Source organism: Strix aluco, chromosome 7 (assembly GCF_031877795.1).
Source record: "Strix aluco isolate bStrAlu1 chromosome 7, bStrAlu1.hap1, whole genome shotgun sequence".
Lineage (NCBI taxonomy): Eukaryota > Metazoa > Chordata > Aves > Strigiformes > Strigidae > Strix > Strix aluco.
Genome location: NC_133937.1, coordinates 11,160,864 through 11,183,514, shown reverse-complemented (window position 1 = coordinate 11,183,514; position 22,651 = coordinate 11,160,864). Strand labels below are relative to the sequence as shown.

At 38.2% G+C, this 22,651-nt stretch overlaps 2 protein-coding genes across 13 annotated transcripts in view; one reads left to right on the top strand and one right to left on the bottom strand.

The window, feature by feature from the left end:
• Positions 1 to 1,588: 1,588 nt before the first annotated feature.
• Positions 1,589 to 11,929, top strand: LOC141925810 (synaptotagmin-15-like). 3 transcript variants are annotated; one of them, XM_074830465.1, is made up of 8 exons: positions 1,589 to 1,676; positions 4,914 to 5,112; positions 5,810 to 5,952; positions 6,504 to 6,799; positions 7,613 to 7,783; positions 8,295 to 8,415; positions 10,295 to 10,474; positions 11,758 to 11,929. In XM_074830465.1, exons 1-8 carry the CDS (start codon positions 1,670 to 1,672, stop codon positions 11,892 to 11,894), a joined length of 1,254 nt encoding a protein of 417 aa, XP_074686566.1. In that variant the 5' UTR covers positions 1,589 to 1,669; the 3' UTR covers positions 11,895 to 11,929. The 3 variants fall into 3 exon arrangements, with proteins under 3 accessions (XP_074686566.1, XP_074686567.1, XP_074686565.1); XM_074830464.1 differs by lacking the exon at positions 1,589 to 1,676 and adding an exon at positions 2,331 to 2,345; XM_074830466.1 differs by lacking the exons at positions 4,914 to 5,112; positions 5,810 to 5,952 and having other exon boundaries at positions 1,646 to 1,676.
• A 4,141-nt stretch (positions 11,930 to 16,070) lies between these two features.
• Positions 16,071 to 22,651, bottom strand: part of SHLD2 (shieldin complex subunit 2) — a 42,747-nt gene continuing 36,166 nt past the window's right edge. For 7 of the 10 annotated variants that reach the window (XM_074830457.1, XM_074830456.1, XM_074830460.1 and 4 more), the window contains 2 exons: positions 18,196 to 18,311; positions 16,071 to 17,577 (listed from right to left, as the gene is read on the bottom strand). In XM_074830457.1, the coding sequence (XP_074686558.1) occupies positions 17,405 to 17,577; positions 18,196 to 18,311 (289 nt within the window). In that variant the 3' untranslated portion in view covers positions 16,071 to 17,404. Of the gene's footprint in view, positions 17,578 to 18,195; positions 18,312 to 20,670; positions 20,771 to 22,651 lie in introns of all 10 variants that reach the window. The other 3 variants (XR_012623937.1, XR_012623936.1, XM_074830463.1) reach the window with 3 other exon arrangements.

The following is a 22,651-nucleotide window of genomic DNA, read 5'->3' as shown; positions in this document are numbered from 1 at the left end:
GGAACCTGTAAAGAAATAGGGGTAGAAAGAAGGCTAGTAATCAGAGATAAATGAGGATATAATTGTGTTCCTCATGTCATGTATTTATTTTGATTTCCAAGTGGTGCAAGAACTCAGCACAAAAAGACTAGAGATCAAGAAGTATGTGGTGCAGCACAGAATCAAAATTGAAGCTCCCTGCTTAATAACCTTGCCATTAATTCCTTCCACAGGAACTTGTAGGGCGTGAGATCTCCTCCTCCGAGCTCAGCCCATCCCATCCACCAACCGACTGAAACAAGAGCTGAATCAGCAGAGGGTTATCGCTTCCCAGACCTACACACTTCACACCGCTCTACACAAGCAGCACAGCTTGCACGGCAGACAGTGCGTCTGGCCGGGATCATGGTAACTGTTCAGTAGCGTCCTGTAAAGCGGTCAGATGTTTAAAGCAACTTCACCATTCCTCACACAGACATAAAAGTAATAGAAAGCAGACAGCTGTTGGTCTTACCACACAAAGCAAAACTTTCAGGTGTCTCAAACCTGCTTACAGATATTATCTGAACAACTGCAAAATGGCTGAGCAAAAAATCTATACTTCAATATTACTACTAATTCAATCTAGAAATAAGAATAGCAAAAGCATTGACTGCAATATTTATGTAATAGCTATGTTAAAAGCGCAAAACTGAAATATGTGGAGCTTTTTAGCGTAAAAATTATCTAAATACTTTCTTATGGAGGACTCAAAAATTAATAGAAAAAGCTGAACCACAGTACATCTACAACTGGACATTTTAAATGCGATTAAAAGAATTCTAAGATTCTACAGAAGCCATTAGAATCCTACTGGTTTAATTCCTATGCCTCTCTTTAGCTTTTTGATTAAACAGCACTATGCAAATGCATGCAATAGTTGTGAACAGAACAAGCATGGATAGTACAAACAGTTCTTATAGATTCTTGTCATATCGGCTGAGAAAGAAGCAAGCATTAGCAGACAAGTAGTAAAGGTGAATAATTTTGTTTCTGAGCTATGCACGAGTAATTTTGTTGGTTAAGATCAGTTTGGTTATATTTATTATACACACAAGAGATTAGAGATCATTATATTCATAAAAACAAACAGGAAAAGCTTAATTGCAGTCGTCCAAGTGGACTGTGTTCCTTTGTGCTTACACGTTTTCTTAAAAGTTTGAAATAAGTGCATGCTATTTTCTTGCCCACCCGAACGTTCAGAATTAAGCTACTAACATCAAAGTCTTTTTCTGAGCACAATTGTAGTTTTCGAAGCAATCTCGGGGAGCCCGTGTCGCACGGGTTTAGGGCTGTCGGAAGATGTTATGTAGCACAACGGGTACTTCTCCGCGCCTTTCCACAGCTCCCTGCCCGGCCAGGGCCGCCCAACAGCTACTGACAGCCGGTGGCGGCTGTGCCTGGACCCCCCACTCCGGGGCTGCCCGGGCGCGGAGAGCCGAGCCGAGCCGAGCCGAGCCGAGCTCAGCCCAGCCCGGCCCGGCCTCTCGGCCCCAGAGGTGTCCCTGCTCCCGCTCGCGTTTCCCGCCTCTGCCCTGTGAGGCGGCGGGGCGGGGCGGGGCTGCCGGCCCTGACACAGCGGGGGGCGGCGGCTGGCACCGCCCCGGCGGGAGATGGCACCGCGGCCGTGAGTGCAGCAGCCCGAGCACCCATGCCCGGTAAGTGCCGGTGGGGAGGGACCCGTGGCCGCTAGCCCGCCAGCCTTTGCCCTCCTGGGAAGGCGCGGCCCCCCCCGCCGCCGCGCTAGCACCTGGGGAGGGTTTGGGTGAGGAATCGGCTCAAACCTGCCTCTGAGCTGGCGGGGCTGTAAACCCACCCGCCCTCCTCCTGGGGCGGCGAAGGAAAGCGCAGCCCGTCAGCGGCGGGTCTGCTCGGCCCCTCCGATCTGTACTGGGGGCGGGCTGGTGTCAGAGGGCGGCTGGGCTCTGAGGGCCAAGAGTTTACCCCCCCCACCACCCCCAGGGACTGGGGTTGTACTGTACATGTGCTTATACTGTAAATGCTAATAAATCTGAGTTCTGATATAGGGATTAAAGCTTTTGCTGGAGAAGGGGCTGGTCATAACTCCAAAAGGCTTACTGCAAAGTTTAAGAAAAGCTTATTAAAAGCATGTATCATCAGACACTCAGCAAAAAGGGATCCAATCCCAAAGGAGACATGATGACCATCAGCATTTCTCTGTGCTAGGATAAACCTGGCACCTATTAGCAGTGGACAGTCCCCCAGCACAGGTCACTTGGAGATAAAGTGGTCGAGCAGATCTCTTCTATCTCCAGCTGTCATGACCCAGTGCCACAACAGAATACATCAATTTCTTATGATGACAGGTAGTTATTTAAAAAGATACATATTTTCTTTTGTACACAATGGATTCAACTTATGTCAGTGGTTGATTTTGTGACCAGTGCTACATTGTGCCCTAAGCTACTGGTTCTGTTGCTGATCTAATCACATAAAATGGACTAAAAGTAAGCCAAATTTGTCTTACCCTCATTAAACCGTTAGTTAGCTTTACTAATAGGGGTAAAACTTTACCTTATATCTACCACTGTATTAAAATAAAAAAACAGAATTTGAGCCAATGACAGTGGATAGGTCATAAATACTTAATATCATTCTGCAGTGAACAAATTCAGTACATTAAACTCATTAACGAGGAGATTGGAAACTCATTCTCTTACTACAAAATCAGTGTGCAGCTGCTGTACTATAAGTTACATTTCAGCACACCTCAGCTTAGTGTCCTTAATGGTAAATGGTGACAAGCTGGTTATGGGGGAACACAGGGCTGCTGCTGAAAGCATTAAAAACTTGGGAATGGAGAGGACAAGTTAGAGTCCTGCTGAGCTTGCCTGAAGTGTTAACCTTTAAAATACTTACGTCAGGCAGTAAAACCACCAGCCATATAAACATTTGTATTGTTGATAGTACACCTGTATGAAGCGAACCATTAATTTCTATTATGTTCACGGGCATCGAACTAAAGCATTTTTCTGCATCTGGCCTTATCTTCAAATAAAATGGCAATCTGACCGAAGACATACTCAAGCATGCCCTACAAAACCAAGAGGAACAAACACACAGAATTTCCATGCTCAGGACTGCATTTGTTACGCATTTTCTCATACTGTGCATTCATATGAAAGAAAACTAAGCTACCAGTGTAGCACAACCAGACTTGTCTCTGTGTTAATATTAACGCAACTATACAAAATAGGTACTGTTTCCTGTTCCTCAGAATAAGTCTTGTAAATCCTGAAACCTCTTCAGCCCAACTACCAGTTGCAAGGACAGCCAAGTGCCTGTTGCTGTTGTATAACCACAAGCAGGGTGGTTGCGCCATGATACTGGGACACATGAGTGATTATATGACTCATGGGGAAGCAGCCAGCCAATTCCTGCAGAAAGCTAAGGCAACACACCTGGAGGGGAGCTGCAAAATAAGTTGGCTGCTCTGACTGTACCAAATGCATGAAAATAAGACAGGATCAGATAAAGGCCTTTGAGGCACTATGGCCAGGTTAATTTTATAGCACAAGGTCTTTACGTAAGCATTCTGTAGCTGAAGGACATTTCAGATCACTTATTGCAATACAGCAACAGTGAAAAAGATCAGCAGTGCATGTATTTGCAACTCACTTCCTATACTCTTTATAGCTCTAATCAATAAACTGTATGAAGTTAGTTTTGAATTCTTATTCAAAACTACTACTAGTGTTGACTGATTATTTTGTGCTTGTATTGTCTTTATGTACTTGTATCATCATATAGAGGTGGCTAACTGCAAGGTATCTACCAAGTACAGACAGATAAAAAGGAAAAAGGAATAAAGCATAATCACAGTTATCTCCACCTACAAACAGAGAAGAGGAAAATGTCAGTACCAGTTGTGAGAGAATGCCAGGTCATTTTGTTGCTTCAATTTCAGGGTAGACCTTGCAAACTGTGGAAGATAATGCCACAGTTTGGGCTCATTTTCAGACAGAGGGTATTCTGGTAGGATCAGTTCTCAGTTGAGACCTAGTCACATCTTGATGCACTAGTTTAGTGGTATTCCAAGACAGGTTGGGTATAAGGTACAGTGGTCTTTCTAGCCTTTTACTCTAGCACACTCAACAAACCTGAGAAAACAGTGAACTGAGTCCATTATCAATTTTCTATCTTTGGTCTAGTGAGAAATCCTCACAACAGAATTCCTCATGTTCATATTAAAGACATTTATTAATGTTTTATTATTGTGGAAAAAAAACAAAACCCAAATTACACAAGACTTGGTTTTATCTGAAGTAATCAAGATTCAGGAAACAGTGTTTAATGGATACTTAAGTTTGACTTTACAGATCAGGAAACACATGCATCCTTAGAAAGAAAACAACCCAGAGCTTTGCTTTGTTCCTTGTGCCAGGATCTAGTCTCAGTTCAACATAGATGAATAGTTGGAAGAACAAATCAAACCAAAATAATGGTACCTTTTGTATTAGGTGCTCCCAGGTTTTCTTTCTCTTTTGTTATGAAAGCTCTAGCACTTCTAGTGTGCAGAAAGCTCTGGCACTTCTGCAATGCTAAGGTAAATGCTTATGCCAATGTAAAACAAGAGCCCAAACAACTCTTTGGGTTTTGGGGTTTTGTTCCTGTCTATAGTCTCTTACGTTGCAGTCATTGCCAGCATATCTGAACACTCTCTAACCTCTCACTACCAATGTCATACAACTTCAGGTGTTGCATCATGCTATAAGCAAAGACAAAAGCGTGCATGTGAGAAGAATGTTTAATTAAAAAATATTTTTGGAGTGTAAATCAAATAAATTTGTCAGCTTTAATATTCCTGTCTACCCCCAAAACATACATAACTTCGATCCTCCTATGATGCTTTATGTGCTTCTATGTTTGAACAGAACAAGCAGTTGCTGTTGCTGTAGGTATAATAGGAGGGATACTTTTATTTGTTCTCATTGGAATAACTGCATACCTGCTCTGGAAGAAATTTTGTTGCCTCCTTTCTTATGAAAAGCTCACCAGTTCTGTCAAAACGACCAATGCAAATGCAGTTTTTCAGGATCAGTCAACTTCTGAAATTCAACTAAAAAGCACAAGGTATATGTTTCTGTTTTGTTTTTAAAGCATACAGTATTGGTAATTTATTTCAGCTTGTAAAATCTCACAAGGGGGTGATCTAAATAAATGCATGTACAGAAATAAATGAGACCCCTAAATTATACTAAAACATCAGTCATGTTCTCTTTTGTTCCTTTAGGAAAATAACACTTTCTTTATAAATGCAATGATTATTTCTGATTTATGTAAAAGAGATATAAAAGAGATAATACATTCAAGTGTAATTGGTGAATGGATAGCTTTATCTGTTACCTAGACAAATTTGGTCTATATTCCACAGTCATTCCTGGTGGTGTCATATGAAGCATCTGAGAACCAAACAATAGGGCTTCAGTTCCACAAAGAAGATTCTCTTAGGAAGTTAGTTACTGCAGGGCTTGGGAGCTCAAGAACAAGCAGCTGCAATTAATTCTTCCTTTCCTTTGAAAGATCAGTTCTAAAGGGAAGAAGTGAGGAATCTGTCTGAAGAATTAAGATCTGATGTCCCTTGCTGGACCTTTAGGCATTATACAAATAAAATCAATTGCAAAACAATGGGTATTTATATTTTCTACCTATGCATCTCCATAGAATTTTTACAAAATTGTGAGATAAAAAAAGTAAACTTATTACTGTTACCAAGTTTGGTTCCCATATTTAATCCAGAAGTGTCAGTAGCTGTTGCTGTCTTGAGCAGATCCAGAAGCATTCCATTTATCATTCCACCAACACTGCACGGGCGAGATTGGATTAACCTGACGAAGGAAGGACACGTTCAGGAAGGCAGTGACCCCTACGTGATTCCTCAGTCTGGGCCACGGTCATCATTTCATTCTTTGGGTAGGGCACTGCAAAAACGGGACTCTTTAAAAGAGTACCCTTAAAAAGGGTAACTTTATTATTATGAAATATGTTTATTGGGGGCATACTGGACATAGCATTACACAGTACAAGCCCTAAACACTCTCTATGTATTTTATATATATATAGGAATTAGGCCAGAATGTAGCCATTCTGGTCCTACTGCTGTGGGACCTAGCACATATGGCAAACAAAGCAATCTCGGCTTCTGTGTTTTGTAAAGGCACGGTGTGACTGTAACCCAGAAAATGTCTGAGTGTTGTCCCCAGAAACAGCAGAGTGACCAGTTGCAGATTACAAGAAGTACCTAGAACTATCAAGGTACAGTCACAGGAATAAAAGAAATAAAAGTGGTGCAGCCTACAACTACGCCAAGTTTGAGGGAAAAGGAATTAAAATACCATGTTTATGCAAAAATGGATTGTTAGGAAAGAGGTTAATGTGATTTCCCCTAATACAGCAGTGGTTATAAAAATGTCTGCTACTGTCTTAAGACTAATCTGAGCATGCTTCTCTTTTATTTCATGAAGCTGGAGCTTATGTTGTAGGGACCATTAACCAAGAGCTGTACAGGTTTCCTGAAGATATTAGTGAGACGGATTTTCCTGAAGGCAACATTGGCCGCCTCTGGTTCTCCATAGAATATGAGCAAGAATCAGAAAGGCTCCTTGTCTCCTTGATCAAAGCCAGAAAGCTGCAGCCTCCTGATGATTCCTGTAGTCCATTTGTGAAAATCTACTTGCTGCCTGATGAAAGAAGCTACTTGCAGTCCAAAACAAAACGCAAAACCCTTAACCCACAGTTTGATGAAAACTTTGTTTTTCAGGTACTTTTCCTTCTGATGAAGCAGATTTTTGTTTGCAAATATTGACTTGTCAAACTACAGTATGTGTTTTGTGAAAAACAATTTTCTACAAACTTCTGCCAAGATACAAGTAGTTTCCACTTATTACTGGGGCCTCTGCAGATCCCAGGCTACTGAAGTCTGTGGCTCCAGAACTGATCTTACTTGTGGTCTGCACCAAAGCTGAGGATTCCAAAGCTTGCCCTGGGAATGATGAAAACTCTAGTTTGAACTATGGCTGAATAGTTCATCCCAGCAGCTCTGGAAGTCCAGAAGCAACCAACACTGAACTAATTCTTTCATAGCTTTTAGTCTCTTTGCTGTGGAAGTAAGCTAGAAGCTAGAACTCGTGAGATGCCTGGTATGCTGTTTGTATAGTGCTGTAAAGCTAGGAGCTTGGCTTCCTATGCCAAGAGACTTTCAGCAGGTGTCATAATACAAAAGCTTTAAAACCAAAAAAGTTCATGTTTCAGACAACTGAAAAACGAATGTTTACAGGTTTCTAAACATTTGTGTCTGGAAGTAAATGCATAATATAACACTAGATCTGTATGAGTTGAGAAACCGCCAGCTAACTTCATTTTTCAAATGAACTCATTCTGTTTTAGCTTGGATCTTTAGACTTCTGCATAGCTAAAACCTTAGGCAAATTCAGAAAGTGGACTGCAAATAATCAAAGGAAATTCCCACCTACCTTTAACACACTTTGAAAAAGTCTTCCTTTGAAGTCATGCTAGAGTAGGAAAGTATAAGTTGTTTTATAATTATTAATATATTCTTCCTTTTCCTATACAGGTTTCCAGTAAAATGTTGCTCCAAAGGACTCTGAAGTTTTTGGTCTATCATGTTGATAAACAGAAGAAGCATCATCTCCTAGGCCAAGTTATCTTCCCACTAAAAAATGAAACATTAACTGATGACAACAAACTAGTCATATGGAGAGATCTGGAGAAAGAAAACTTGGAGGTAAGTGACATCAGGCTGCTTGGCACTGTGGAACTTCCGCCATCTTACAAGTGCTGGAGGGGCACAACTGATGTAGAAGTATGTTGTATCAAATGCTAAAGTATTTGATAAACATTTGGAATCAAAATTCCCATGTTACCAACCTGCAGATCCATAGCTGTTGGATAGGGATTATCCAACTGCTCAGAAAGTCACAAGTTAGAAGACAGTTACATAAGAAAGCACCTTTTGTTATTTGCCTCTGTTTTGAATTAGTAAGAGAGCAGAAAAAAGCAGAAGAGGCAAGGAAATAGGCATCACCTGGAAGAAATAGTAATTCAAAGGTTCAGGAAGGCTGATTAATTGGTTCTATCAAATGTCACAACATCATAAAGCAAGCCATTCCAATTCACTCAGATGCCTTAGTGTGGCAGAAACCACTAGTATGAAGTAAAACTTCCTCCCCGCCCCTTTTGCCTGTGTGAAGAGAGTTTTTCAGATATGTTTGACAAGTGTTCCCCTGCTTCCAAAGCCTCCTTCAGAGTATGGCGATATCCAGTTCTCCCTCAGCTACAATGACTACCTGGGCCGTCTCACTGTGGTGGTTCTGAGGGCAAGGGGATTGAAGCTCCAGGAGGAGAGCCATGCTGTCAGTAAGTGCGATTTCCTCCCTGCTATCAGCTCCAGAATTCCTGTTTTAATTTGCTCCTTCCTCATCTGACCACCCAGGCTTGTGCTGAGTGACTCTGAAAAGAGCACATAAACATCTGGGTGATTTAATTTGGAAACGAGCCATACTTTGTTACTGGGGTAATTAGATTTTGATAGCTCAGTTCTGCTATGTTTTGGTTTTGTTTCATAACAAATGGTTTGTCTTATGTCATCAGTAGCATTTTTTTTGTCCTGCTTTAATACAGTGAGCAACATCCCTCTGCTGCAGTCCAATCCAGAGAAGGTAGCATTTCAGGGGATACTGATATTAACAGAGTTGCCTCAAAGCAAAAGCCCAGAGGTGACAGCTGCAGGACAACTGCTTTCTTTGCCGCAGCAGCACACTGCTCACTCCTATTGAGCTTGTTGTCCACCAGGACCCCAGGGCCCTTTGCACAGAGCTGCTCCCCAGCCAGGTAGATCCCAGCCTGTGCTGCACTCCTGGATTATGTTTTCCCAGGTGCAAGACCTTGTTGAACTAAACATTAATCTGCCATGTTATTTTAGTGCTGGTATACTTGAGGTTATCATAATAAGCAAGAGTCATGGGCACACTCTGGAAGGAAGACCTGCTGCCAAAAGGCAATTCTCCAGAATGCATTACTAAGAAAAAAAAAAAAAGGGGAAATTAAATAAATTGGGTCTTATTTCCTTTGATAATGCCCTTCAAGTATGATTTAGGTTCTACAGATTCTCTGGTAAATCCTGAAGAAACTGGAATAAAAAGTCTTCCCTAAGAAAGTAATGATAAGTCAGTCTTTGTGCAAGTAGTTTACATAGTAACTCTTTCCATATATAGCACTCAGGTAGCAGCTCTGTTATAAAAAGAAGTCTGTTCTGGTAATTCTGCACCCTCTGGAACTGTAATGAGAGCCTGCTGGATCTGTGGAAATAACAAGAAGACATTAGGAGTCTGTCAATGCTGTCTCAGTCCTGACATTTCTAATTATTTTTGCTATACAGATGAACCTTAATGAACTGAACACCAGGGAGTAATAAACACAGTAGCAGCATGGCATCTATTAGTGCTCCACTGGAAAAGAAAAAAAATCTTCAACCATCAATTAAGATGAAATTTCTACATGCTTGTCACTAAATTTTGTAAAGGGTAGGGAAGAATGGAAAATTTCAGGCTGCTTTGGATCTCATCATCAAAGATCTACTCAATAAGACCATAACACAATACAGGTTCCTTCCAGGAAGCAAAGCAACATTTTTTTGTCGTTCTTGTTCCCACACTCACACACATTTTTTGTAGTATTTTCTAGAAGAAAGAGCAGAGATCATTGAGCTTTTCCTCAAATTTTCTACAGAATCTCTTACCACAGGGCTGGAAGTCATGAGTAAAAGCTTTTGTTTAAGGATTCTTTGAGTAGAATCCATTCCCCTGAAACGTATCCAATCCAAGTGCAGGCTGTAGCTCTACAACATGGCTCCTCCCTCACAGCCTCCCCTGTCTTGGATCAAACAATGATGTGATCAAATATATGAAATTAACTACTGACCCAACAAACCAAGCCTTCAAAAAAGTCTCCATCAGATGAAGGGAAGGTACAGAACATAAGATCAGGGATGCAGGGTAAGAATATGACTGCTCCTTTTAACAGCTCTTAAATTGGAAGGTGTACTGCAAAACTGCACCTTAAGTACTTTGTGTACTCCCTGCTTAATGTTATGCATTGCCATGCTGCTGTGTATGTTTCATGAATCATTCAAGATCTAATTTTATACTTACTATTGACTCCTGAAAGCAAGAAATTCCTTAAGCCTTCTCCCAGCTGCCTCTGATGTATTTTCTTCTTGAATTTCTTTTTCTCCAAGGTGTGTACGTCAAAGTCTCACTAATGAACCATAATAAATTCATCAAAAGTAAAAAGACAGCAGCTGTTCTGGGATCTCCCAATCCAGTGTATAACGAAACCTTCAGTTTCAAGGCAGATCAGACAGAGCTGGATACAGCAAGCCTGAGTCTATCTGTGCTCCAGAGCATCAAGGGAGAAAGTAAGCTATATTAATTACAGTTAAGATGTCAGAAATCTCTTGCATATTGCAGAGGTATTTAAACCTGAGAGGAACTAATTCCTTTTCAGCAATAATCATAAAAGCATATAAAAGGTTTGGGGTATTTCCCAGGCTGTTTCTCTAAAAAGTAGAACAACTTATTTGCAGTAAGTGTATGTCTGTCTGTCAGAAGCTACAGATAAAATTAATGGAATATGAATAACTAGTCTAATCACAGTACTTTTGTTCTGTTCTGGTATCCCAAGAAAACAGGCTTATGCAATTATGTTCTGTGACCACTTGTGTGTATAATCCCCAACCTCCAAAATTTTGAAGCCATTCACTGTTTCTAACCAAATTTGAAAGAGGAATGGGAATTTTAATTATCACAGCAGTTCAAGCAGTGAGAGAGAGAGAGATTACAAACATCCCCATTCCCTGGCAGAAAACCTGATGCTTGAGGTCATCTCTTACTAATTGTCAGAGAATCCATTAAGCATTTCTGCTTACAGAAGCAAATCAGAATTAAATGATTTCCACTGCTCACAAGAAAACCATCTTCCCTGCATTGCAAACATGATCTCAATAATGAAACATTAAAACACTCATTTGGATTCATACACTCCTAAAAAGATTCCTTCAAGTGAGATTTTGGGCAGGTGCTTTGGCTTTGAGGATTGACAAAAACTAGGATCAGTACTCGAGTCTTCCACCATTTTCACTTGCGGACAGCCAAACACTTTACAAGCATTCTCAAGTTCACCTAAGGCAGGTTTGAATTATTCTCCCCATCCACAGCTGAAAAGTTCAGGCATGAAGAAACCATCTGCTCCTTGACAGAGGGTGGTCAGTGGCAACCCACATATTGCAACTCCCAGCTCTCTCAGTAACTAAATCTATTCTTTCCCAAGCTAGAGCATCATATAAATCCTACTAAGGCTGCTGAAGTGTGCCTACTAGGGCACACTTCCACAGTACACTTGAGGTAGAGGGGCTGGGCAGATACTGATCTGTGTGCCTTAAAACTGATTCTATAGAGTGTAGGCAATAGGGTAGGCCTGAACTGACTAAATACTCACTGCAGTACCTTTTAATGCTGAATCTTAGCATGTAGAAGCTATAGAACTTTAAATCTAGAGTGAATTCCTTGATGAAAATTTTGATTTAAAAATAACTTTCAGAACATGTATTTAAGAAATACAAGTTAATATTCTAATTTAGGTGAGGATTTCAGAGAAGCACTCACAGGTGCTAATCACTAACTGCTTTCTTTTTTTCCCCAGAAACACATCTGCTAGGACGTGTAGTAGTTGGGCCTTTCATGTACACCCGTGGCAAAGAGCTAGAACACTGGAATGAAATGATCAGCAAGCCCAAGGAGTTGGTTAAACGATGGCATGCTCTCTGCCACAGCACGTAAACAGCACAAATAAAAAAACCCCTTAAAATGGAAAAGCTCTCGCTATCTTTCATAATCTAATGATAAAGGGTACAAAATCTGTGACTATACTCCTAAGTAGACAAGAATAAAATAAGTAACTTCCTTCCTTGCCCCAACACAAAGAGAAAACTTGGTCCCTGGTAGGCTGGAACTCTATCTGTCGTCTCTTCAAAATATATTTCCAATTTAATATGCAGCGTAAACAAAACAGGAAGACAAACATGATCTCTCAGTATTAGTTATTTTGACTAGTAAATTCAAATTCGTGGTTATGAGTTCTGGGCACAAATGATCATCCATTGTGGACAGAACCCAAAATGACCTAAGAATTCAGTGATACCAGGCTTAACTACCCACTGCATTGCATCAGCACGGACAGAGTACCTTCACCAAAAGGGGTGGAAGCCCAGTAAGCATGCCAAAATAGACAAAACCCAAAAGATGTTGACTGACTACTAAATTTACAATTTATTTAAAATAGCAGCATTGTATTTAAAACCTCTTCTGAATATGATTGGTGAAAAGCACTGAGTATTTATTGGTAAAAAACCTAGAAGCACCTGTTCTCAGCACAGTGTATTTCTTGCAGTAATTCAGTTAGATCTTTTCAGCTGACCTCAACGTACAACACTTCATGTTGACACTAAGGGAGACGAATAATAGAGGTCCTGAAGTCACAGATCATTGAAGGCTTGCAGGAGTACTGGAGTACTCTGAGAAAGTAATGGAAGGGACCTGTCCTGTCCTTATATATTTCTCCCTAAACACGTCTCTCTTGGAGGTGGAACACTGATTACAAGAACCTTGGGTTTTACCTAGTATGACCATTGTTACATTGAAAATCCAATTAGCTTAAACCCCCAGGACATACATCTGGTTTAGTGGTAGAGTTTTCTTTGTTAATTACTGTTCTATAAAATTATTCAGAGCAATTATTTTTAATCAGAATAGGACATTCTTCTCTTCTTGATTGTTCACTGGGGACCTGAACTCTGTATCTTTCACACCATACAGTCATAAACCAGACACACAGACTATTGCTGCAAAACATTTTGTACAATTATGTTCCAAGAGGACCATAATCTCCGCAGCTGAAGAAGCCAACTTCCTTTCGAAGAGGATACAATATAAATTAATTCAATATATTAAAAAAATAAGGCTTCTCTGGGGAGATGAGAACACTTTCCATTTTGATAATGTTGTTATTATCTAAAGGAAATACTATGAATGAGAATATATCTGAGAGAAATTGTAAGATAACAGACTCCACCTGGTCCCCCATTTGAAATGTTACATGGCACCCTCTGTCTTGCTAACTGCACCACTGGATATAAGATGAGCCTAGACTCATTACATTTACTGAATTCTACAAAATGTTCAACCCTCATTATATCTCTGCTAAGTGAGTAATGCCAGCACCCCCAACCCCAGAGGGCTGTTTTCAAATTTTACTCCTACAAAACCACTGAAAACCAATCTAATAGGCAACGTGTTTAATCTAGGAAGGAAAACTATATATAAACTCTATGATAGCTATATTCTTACAATAAAGCAATTTTACCAAATACATTATGTCCCTCTTTATGATTTTAATCATACCAATAAACATTAAAGATCTTAAAAGTAAACTGTTAAGAATGTTTCAGACAGTTACTAGCTTGTGCAGGAAGAGGCATGTAACATACAGTGTCTATTAACATAAATACCCCTAAAGTGGGAAGTCAGTCAGCTGACTTGATGTACAGTATGGTTCAATAAAACAATACATTGTACTAATGTGGTCTCTTTTATTTGCGCTTCTTATACGTTAAAGCACCAATACTTCCAGTTTGTGTGTTCAGTAATTCCAGCTAAAATCATGAAGAAACATATTTAAACGCACTTAGCAATGCTCAACTTCGCTCAAAGTCATCCAAGTGAAATAAATGAGAAAGATCCTTTTTGACTCTTCCTAAACAAGAGAGTTATTCCAGTAAAGTAAGAAACATTATTAAATAAGGAGTTATAATACAGTGTTATCAATCATCAGAGCAATTTTTTTAGCTACTGCCTTTTACAAATCATCCATCTGGTCTCGTGCTTAAGACTTCTACCAAGATGAAGAAGGACTAGCGATTACAAGACCTCTCAAGTGCCTAACAGTGCTTCTTTTCCTCTAAAAATTTTTAAAAATTACCAAGATGCACAGCACAGAAAACCCCCATCCAAGAAATATACAAGAAATAGATACAAGATCATACAAAGTGTGACACCTTCCTCAATATTTCCCATTACTATTGACAAATACAGGAATTTCTAAAACTCTGCAATAAATCTAGTAAGTAACTTAACAAAAGTACAAGCCATCAAATGACAGTGAGCAGCAAGTTACCACCATTTTAGAACAAACATGAATAATGGTTACATTTTTGTTCTAGAGAACAGGATCTGGGAGAAGCCCTACCACTACTCAAGCAGAGTATTTATTTATATTTCCTTGTGGATCACACTCTACCTTAATTTCTCTCCCAATTAAAATGACACCTATACTAGTCTTCTAAGAAGCCTAATGATCACTGCCATCTGCACTACTCTATCCTTCCTCTAAGTGAGGAAATGACAGACCAGATGGATTTATTTGATAATTGCTTCCTCCTAATACAACAGTACATTCTAAAAGCAGCAGCTTGATGAAACTGAAAAGGAGCAAGATGCATTACAGGTGACAAAGAATCAGAAAGCTCCTTCAGAAGAAATGTCTACACCAGATGGAGGCACAGGAAGTGAAATGGCTTCCTGTTCGAAAGGCAGGGAGAAAGGTCTAAAGTAGTAAACACAAGGCAGCAGGACCTAGAAATTTTACACAGAATTACTAAAGTGGATATAGCAACCAAAGAAACTATAGACTTACGGTAAATTTATTACAGGTAACATTGAACTATGGCATCATGTTTATAGCTTGGATTTCAAGAAGAAACACTGTTCAACAAGAATCAGAGTGGTGATCTGAAAAATCATGAGAAGAGAATGAGGCAGTCAGGACCAAGTCAGCTGAAGAGACCGAATCACAGTACGTAGAACTTGGTGGTTAGCCACACACAGATCGCCAGTCCAGACGGCATGACTCCTGCCCAAGTTATCGAACCATCCTAATGAGGCCACACATTGACAGGATTTCACTAATGTAATTGATGTCTGGTTTTCAAGAGTCTTGCTAAAAGTCAGAATGCTCGTGGAATGTTTTCACTTATACAGGATCAGCACTGGTGTCAATACCTCATTTAAATCCAAACACTGAAATTGCTCTTCCCTTCAACATAGTTTTCCCTGGAATTAAGGATTTCACATTCTAGAACCAAACACTACTGAGTAAAGCACAGTTAGAATAAGGTATAAAAGGCACAGATGCTTAAGACTTTTCCCAAGGTGATGGGTTAGGACAATGTCAGCCTGTTTTTGCCAAGTCACATGAAAATAAAAAGTGCTTTTATAGTGAGTGAAATTCAGTCATTGCAAGTCTCTTGAATACTCCTTTTACAAAGCTGTGATTACCTTTAGCACAATTCATTAACAATAGCAAAATGAAGTTTTCATTCTTGATCATCAGATGAGGACACTACAATTAGTCTCTTCTGTGAGTGGTTTCTCCCTTGCCCTATGCTCAACTTTGTGGAAATTATCATTCCTCTACGGAAACTCCGCAGTGTTTCCTTTGTATAAGGGGCTACCTGGTTTCTTCTGGAGATTTTGTCCTGCCCTTTGCGCCTGATTTGCACACCAGTGGTGCCAGCGGTGAGCAGTTTTTGGTGTTACTGCGCTGTCTGTCTAATACTACTCTCAGCTATCTTGGCACAGCAGGAAATTGATTTTGCTCACGTAAGACCAGCATTTCTATGCTCATTGACAAAACTGACTGTCTCAGAGATAGACAAAAATACTGGGGAATTATTTTATCACAAGAGGGCTAGGGCTTAAACCAAAAGACTAAGGTTGCTATAAGAAGCAGAGCTACACAAACTTGTTTGATCAACAGAATCTGACCAGACTGATCAGTCCACAAGCAGTTAAATACAGAAATAAGATAAGTGACAGTGTGAAACTTCAGCTGAGAACTTATTTCTTCAAAGTCATCCAATAATCCTTAGGATTCTCTCTTGCTGCCGGACTGATCAGAAATATTACTACCTTCTGTTTATTGGTACACAGAAAACACATGGCTTACACATAGCTCTAATCAACATCATTAAAAACCCAACAGTCTCAAACTGGTTTCATAAGATACAACAGAATCCAAACTAGCACCAAGAAACATGGCTATTCAATTGTAAGTAGCCACTTCCAAGAAACAGCATGTGAAAGCTATTCAGTCATATTACTTGCATTATAATACATTTGACAACTTGATTTATCAAATTCAGTTTTGAGAACCACTCTGTGTTTGAAGTCTGAGGATAGCTGAAACAGTATATGCAGAAACTGATTTTGAAAATGAGAACAGCGCAGGTAAAGATCTGCAAGGATCTACCCAGACACCAGGTATGATTCATACCATACAGTTTTTACCAGCCTCTCTAAGAGGCACAATTTACATCAGAGAAAAATACTGATCTATGTATTTAATTGCTTTCGCAGAGTGATAGATATGAGATTGTTACATTATGAAGTTACGTGCAGTCATCATTTACTCAGTCTGTTACTGATAAAAATCACTATCAGAATACACTACAGCTTTAACAAGAATTAAATTAATTTCTAAATCTGATCAAGTTGGGAGAAAGTTTTGCAGACCAGTGCTAAACTGATTAAACTGGCTTAAAGTGATTAAGTTTATTTGCCAGCTTATGCTAGATAAAGACTACAACAATAAATACTAAAACAATTAAATCATTTAAAGGGTCCATGAAAGAATGCACCAGTTTAAACTGTTTAAAACCACTTAATTAAATTTGTGCAATAATTTCTAGATTAGATTCAGTGAGACAGTTCTGTTTTACAAGAAAAAACAATGGCAGCAAAATTGCTGATGGTAAATGGCAGAAATTCTGCTGTCAGAAGAAAAGCAACCACAATAGCAAAGCAAGCAAAGACATAACCAAGTTACAGATAATGTATAGGATAAGACAAATCAAAATCTTATAACTAAAATAATATTACTGAATTGTGGCTGTCTTCCTCTAATCTGCCATATCTGAGAAAAATTCAGTCTCTCACCACTAGTGAACTTTTCTGGGGAGAAAAGGAAAACAAATACCTAATAGGAGTTTATTAAGATAAAAATATATGTATAAAAATACACTTTATGACAATTTATCAGTATTACAGCAGCATATATACTATTAGCAGATATTTCATAACAGTCCTTTTGGGGTTTTTTTGTATAATTTAAAACCAAAGTCCTTTTCTTGTACTTTTAAAGAGATTTGCTTCCTTGAGCTAATTCCTTTTTCTTCTGTTAGCCATCTGTATGTTTCTACGGTCCTTGTTACTCAGTTATTGCAGGGGTCAATGCTTCAAAGATCAGGATGAAAATTTAGCAGATGGAAATCCTTTTGCAAAGGATAGCTGTTTTCATCTAGCACAAAATGGCTCCGAATTTCCAACAAGTAAGATGCTTCCGTATCTGCTAGCAGCGAATGACACAGATCTGCTACTATTGTGCTGTAGGTTATATCTGAAGAGGGCACTGCAAAAGACAGAACAATCCAATTTATTCTTTATTTTCACAATAGCACTTAACATTCAAGTTCCACCTCCATGAAAGCTACAACAATTTACTGGAAGTGTAGCTCAACATCTGAATAGAAAACTAGATTTTGTTTTTAATAATTTTTTAAAAATAATGTGCTATGACTATTTCTCATTAAACTGTAACACCCGTGAATCATGTAAAACACTTCTCAAGAAGTCAAACAGGATGTATCAAGGGAACCTGTCTGAAACACTGCTTATTTACATCATGAAAGCATGTCAGTTATTTCTAAAAACTGCTAAGAGATTCTATTCTGCATATAAAGAATCCATTTAGTTACTGAATTCTTGGTTATATAACATGTAAGAAATGTCCATATCTCATGTCTTGTTGCTGTCTCAACTCTCTCAACTCTGAAGTTCTGAGTTTGTCAGACAGCAACTGAAGTGTTCTCCTTGAGGTTGTTTTTTTTGTAAGTCTCATACAATATGAGTAATTATCATATTTCCGGAACAATCTCACCCCAATTCTAAACTGTCAATAATTACAAATTTTACTTGCATTGGGAACTTTGCTGCCTGTTTCTATCACAAGTAATTCATGAAACAGTACCTACTAATCTGTTCAGCCAGTCTGCAGGAATATTGAGGAAGATTTTTTCTATCAACTCAGACACCACATGAACATAAATTTCATATCCTCCATCTTCTACTGTCATCAAAGCAGGTCTAGATCAGAAAACAAAAGACTCTGGAAAGTTAGCTGCTATGTTTTTTTGACTGAAGCAAAATTTCTGACTGAAAGCAATAAAATGTAGTGTCACCCGCCAACATAACACCAAGAATTAGAAAAACTAGAAAACCTCTATGCATTCATCTCTGTCAAATCTGCAGAGTTGGAATGAGTTTGAGATATATATATATGGAATTTACTACTCAATCTTAAAATAACTTCTAAAGCTATCAAGTAAGCCTTACTTTCAGACAACTGCAGAAAATAATGCTTTAGCAACTGCTGGAAGACAATGAAAGCTGCACTGTTATGAAATTAGTGTTATGTCATTTATGACTTTGAACTTTATATATTTAAAGTATAAATGTGAATATGGGAGTATATGTACCTACAAATATATGAGGTGTACATAAAGATTTGACATGCAAAGTAGGGAGACAAGCTTAGGTGTATCACTTGGACTTGTATCATCTGTACCAACATCACCTAATATTGTCTGTCTTAATATACCACTTCATAGCCACTACATAATACCAAGATAGTATCTCCTGTACTATGACAAATACCCAACATATGCTCTTTGACTGCCCTGAGACTATTTACAATTTGACCTGCGACACCTGCACCATCACAATCCTCACATCTTTCTCTTCTGATCAAAGCAGGATACAATGCTCATACCCTGACCATCCCACGGAAGAAACTAAAATAGTAAACAACAGGACATATAACAATAATGTAAATCCTGGTTATAGCAATACTGGAACAGGACCAAAACAGTACATGTTAAATAAAGTAATAAAATAAGGCACAATCATCTTCAGTGCAGAACTTTTCAATGGGAGATGCTCCCAACAGGATAAAATGTGCTCCCTGCAGAGACGGCAGAAATGAAAGAAGGGCACTCACTTCAAGAGACGAGCAGAGCTGCACTGCCAAATAGGACAGTCAGCCAGTACTTCAGTACATTGACAATTAGAAAGTGTTATTAATAGATTAATTTAGTTAGCATGATGCAGAACATACCTAACAGCACTAATTTGAATGCCTGTGAGGCACAGAAGCAAATGACTGCAAATATGTCACTTTCCCAGTAGGTAAATCATTTGACTTCCCATGTTAATCTAAAAGCTACTGCTAAATTTCATAATCTTAGGTGAAGTGATCAAAAGAGATAAGAGAACTCCATGTCTGATTATCTGTGGGATTATTTCAAATCTGTTGGTTTAGACAGAAACCAAGGCCCAGACTATCTGTAGTCATTAAAGACTGTCGGCTCACTTCATGAGAGAAAGCTTAACAGTACACTTGTATGCTCAGCTTCCCACATAATTATGGGCAATTGCTATTTTGTTGCTGAAAAAAATGTATTTTGGTTTAGATAATTTATGATGAAGTACATAATTATTATGACTTCCAGAAATACTAAATTAACATTTTGGAAACAGTATAATTAACTTAAATGTGTTTGCAAAGAAACATACTAAGAGATGCTGCAAAATTTAAAGCTTTCGAAACCATAGGCAAATGTGGTCTACACATGTAACTCGCAAACCAAGTGATGCATTAGGAAAGATTAATTTTGTTTCAGTCCTGGTTATTATGTACTGACTACCTGTTTCTCAATTCATACTCTGTTCTCAAGGTCATTTAAGTCTTCTTTCAGATAATCTGATTTACTTCAACAAGAGTGAACTGTCACAGTGCGAAAAAGTCAACAGAGCCATCAAAACTGAACCTAGTACTGTTAATTTTATTTCAATGGTATCACCAGAAAATGCAATTTTGTGATTAACTTTATTCCTTAAATACCACTGGTTTTAGTATGGTGAATTTAAATCATTGTAAAACAGAAACATATTTAAGGATATAACTAAATTTCACTAAAGTTATATGTAGTTCTACTAAAATACTCCTTAGAGGCTGCTGAGTAAATATAGTCTTTAGTACCTGTATACAAAGCTGGTGAAGCACGCCAGTGAGATGGGCTTTTCCACTAGTACAGAAAGGTTAGATTTAAGCCCTGCTGAGCATAAGTACTTAGGAATCTCCTAGCTCATTACTGCTACTGTTAAATTGTTCATCTTTTTAAATAACAAACACTCATTGGTATAGACTGAAAAGGTAATTATCTGAAGGGAATGTTACTATCATACCAAATTTCAGGGAAAAGATGTTTGGAAACTGAAAGTTTGGGCAAAAACAGATATAAGAAACAAGGACCTATCCGTGCTATCTGAAATCTAGGAGGTGAGCTCTGAAATACAAAATATTTTTCCTTGTCTTAGTTTTCATGATTTCTTCTAGCTTAATATTCATATTGTCCCAGCTCAAAAAGAATGTGGAAATACTTACACACATTATATGACAGCACTTATGTAAAGTCTAAGTTTCTAGGATCTTCTGCTTCATTATTACTGCTACTGTTAAAGCATTCAGTGTTCTGCGTATCTAACTTAGAAAAAAAAGAAAGCTATAAGCGTATACACATGCATCCATCTAAAGCTTGTCCCTTCAGCATCTGAAGGAAAACATGAGCTTCATTACAATCACAGCAGATTAATAAAACAGGCTCCTACATTTCAAAGGAAAAAGGTGACGGGGGATGATTTCACTGACCTAAAGTATTGAAACCCAAGATTTTAGGGCTACTTAAGTCTCTTAAATACCAAGATCCTGTCATTGTATCTATTTTCCTATCATAGTGTCTATTTCATATCTTAACATTAACATTCTTAAAATAAAAAAATTTGTTAGTTACTACATTCCCTGAATCACAAAGAAGCGAATCAAATTACAAACTAATCCTATGTTGTAAGAAGTCTGCAGTGTTTAGTATTATTACATTTACTTATACTAAGTAGAAAACAATATGCAGATTTTACTCCCAAGGAGATGCTGGTAGCTATCGCATTGCTAGAAATAGAGCATAGTGAATTTACTACTTCCTTATATTGAGGGATTAAAACCAATCTGTGATAAGGGAACACGAATTGGCAAACTACAGAACAAATGTAATTTTCTGCTAGTTGTGCATACAGTTTTATAAACAAGACTATCACTAACCACTGACATATCAAGCTGTTGAGTAGCACAATAATGTTAGGACAGCATACTTAGTTAACAAGTTAATTTCATTTTAACAAGATATTTCTTTAGCAAGATTTTTTTCCTGTTAAGGAGTAAATGTACTAAGTTACCCTACAATACAGAACTTGGAAACACTACCAAGGAGATGCATTCTTACTAAACTAACCAGAGCAAAATTTCAGTGCAAAGATGACAGACTTTTCTTTGAAAAAGTTTAAGTTCCACATCAAGATGTGTTCACATGCTGAGAATACAAACATTGAAAATCTTTATCATTTTTCTATCACTTTTTGTGAAAGAGTAAGTTGAGGCCTTTCAGGACCACACGAGAGTTCATAATCTAATGAAAGTGAGGGGGAACCTTTTCAGTTAAGAAAAAACTTTGCACTTAGTCCTCTCTCATAGGAAAATAAATAGCATATAAACTTAAAGATGCAAGACTGTTTTGGATAGAAGAAAAAGACGTTCACTAACTTATTTGGTTAATGGTACTTAAAGCCAAGTGAGAAACTACTGAGTATGCAATGATTCATGAAACTCACTATGAAACAGTTCAGGAATAATTTTAGAAAGAGTTTTGATAGAAAATTTACATATTCTAGAATTCTATTATGTCTATGACTGTCTCAATTAGCCTTCTCCACCTACACATCTTTCAAGTCTCTATGATACTTATATTTCAAAAGCCCAAGATAAATTTAAGAATTGAACAATTAGTTAATAATGTTGTTCCTACATCAGCTGGATCTGTTTATAGTTTATTTTGTCTAAATAAATGTGCGTGTACAACTTGTCTCACAGTGCCATCTGCTGATAACTTAGTATCTCTACTCACTATGAGAATGTTTACTGAAAACATTTGTTAATATTATTTCTACAAGGCTAAAAATGATTAATCAGTTTAAAAATATGGTTGTGCATTCACACGATCTCAAACTTAGGCTGAAACAAGATGCCCAAGGAGTTTTCTGTTGGTCCTCATGCTTCTACTCCATTTTAGTTTAGTGACATGGTACTGAGTAAACCTTGTTACTGTATGATGTAGTATTCAAAGAAATTAAAAAGTTAGATTTAAACAATGGAAATATAATACAGCAATTCAAGAACACTCCTTGAAAATTCATTAGAAAAATAGGAATTGCTACCCACACCTTAAATATAGCATTTTAAGAATGGGGGGACTTAAAATGGAGAAAGTTGTAGTTTACTTATCTTATAGTACACATTATTTTAGCTTTATTTAGTT

Coding starts and splice junctions, on each gene's coding strand:
- LOC141925810 (XM_074830464.1), top strand. Junction 7,784..8,294: donor TGGAGAAAGAAAACTTGGAG/GTAAGTGACATC, acceptor CTGCTTCCAAAG/CCTCCTTCAGAGTATGGCGA. Junction 10,475..11,757: donor CCAGAGCATCAAGGGAGAAA/GTAAGCTATATT, acceptor TTTTTTCCCCAG/AAACACATCTGCTAGGACGT.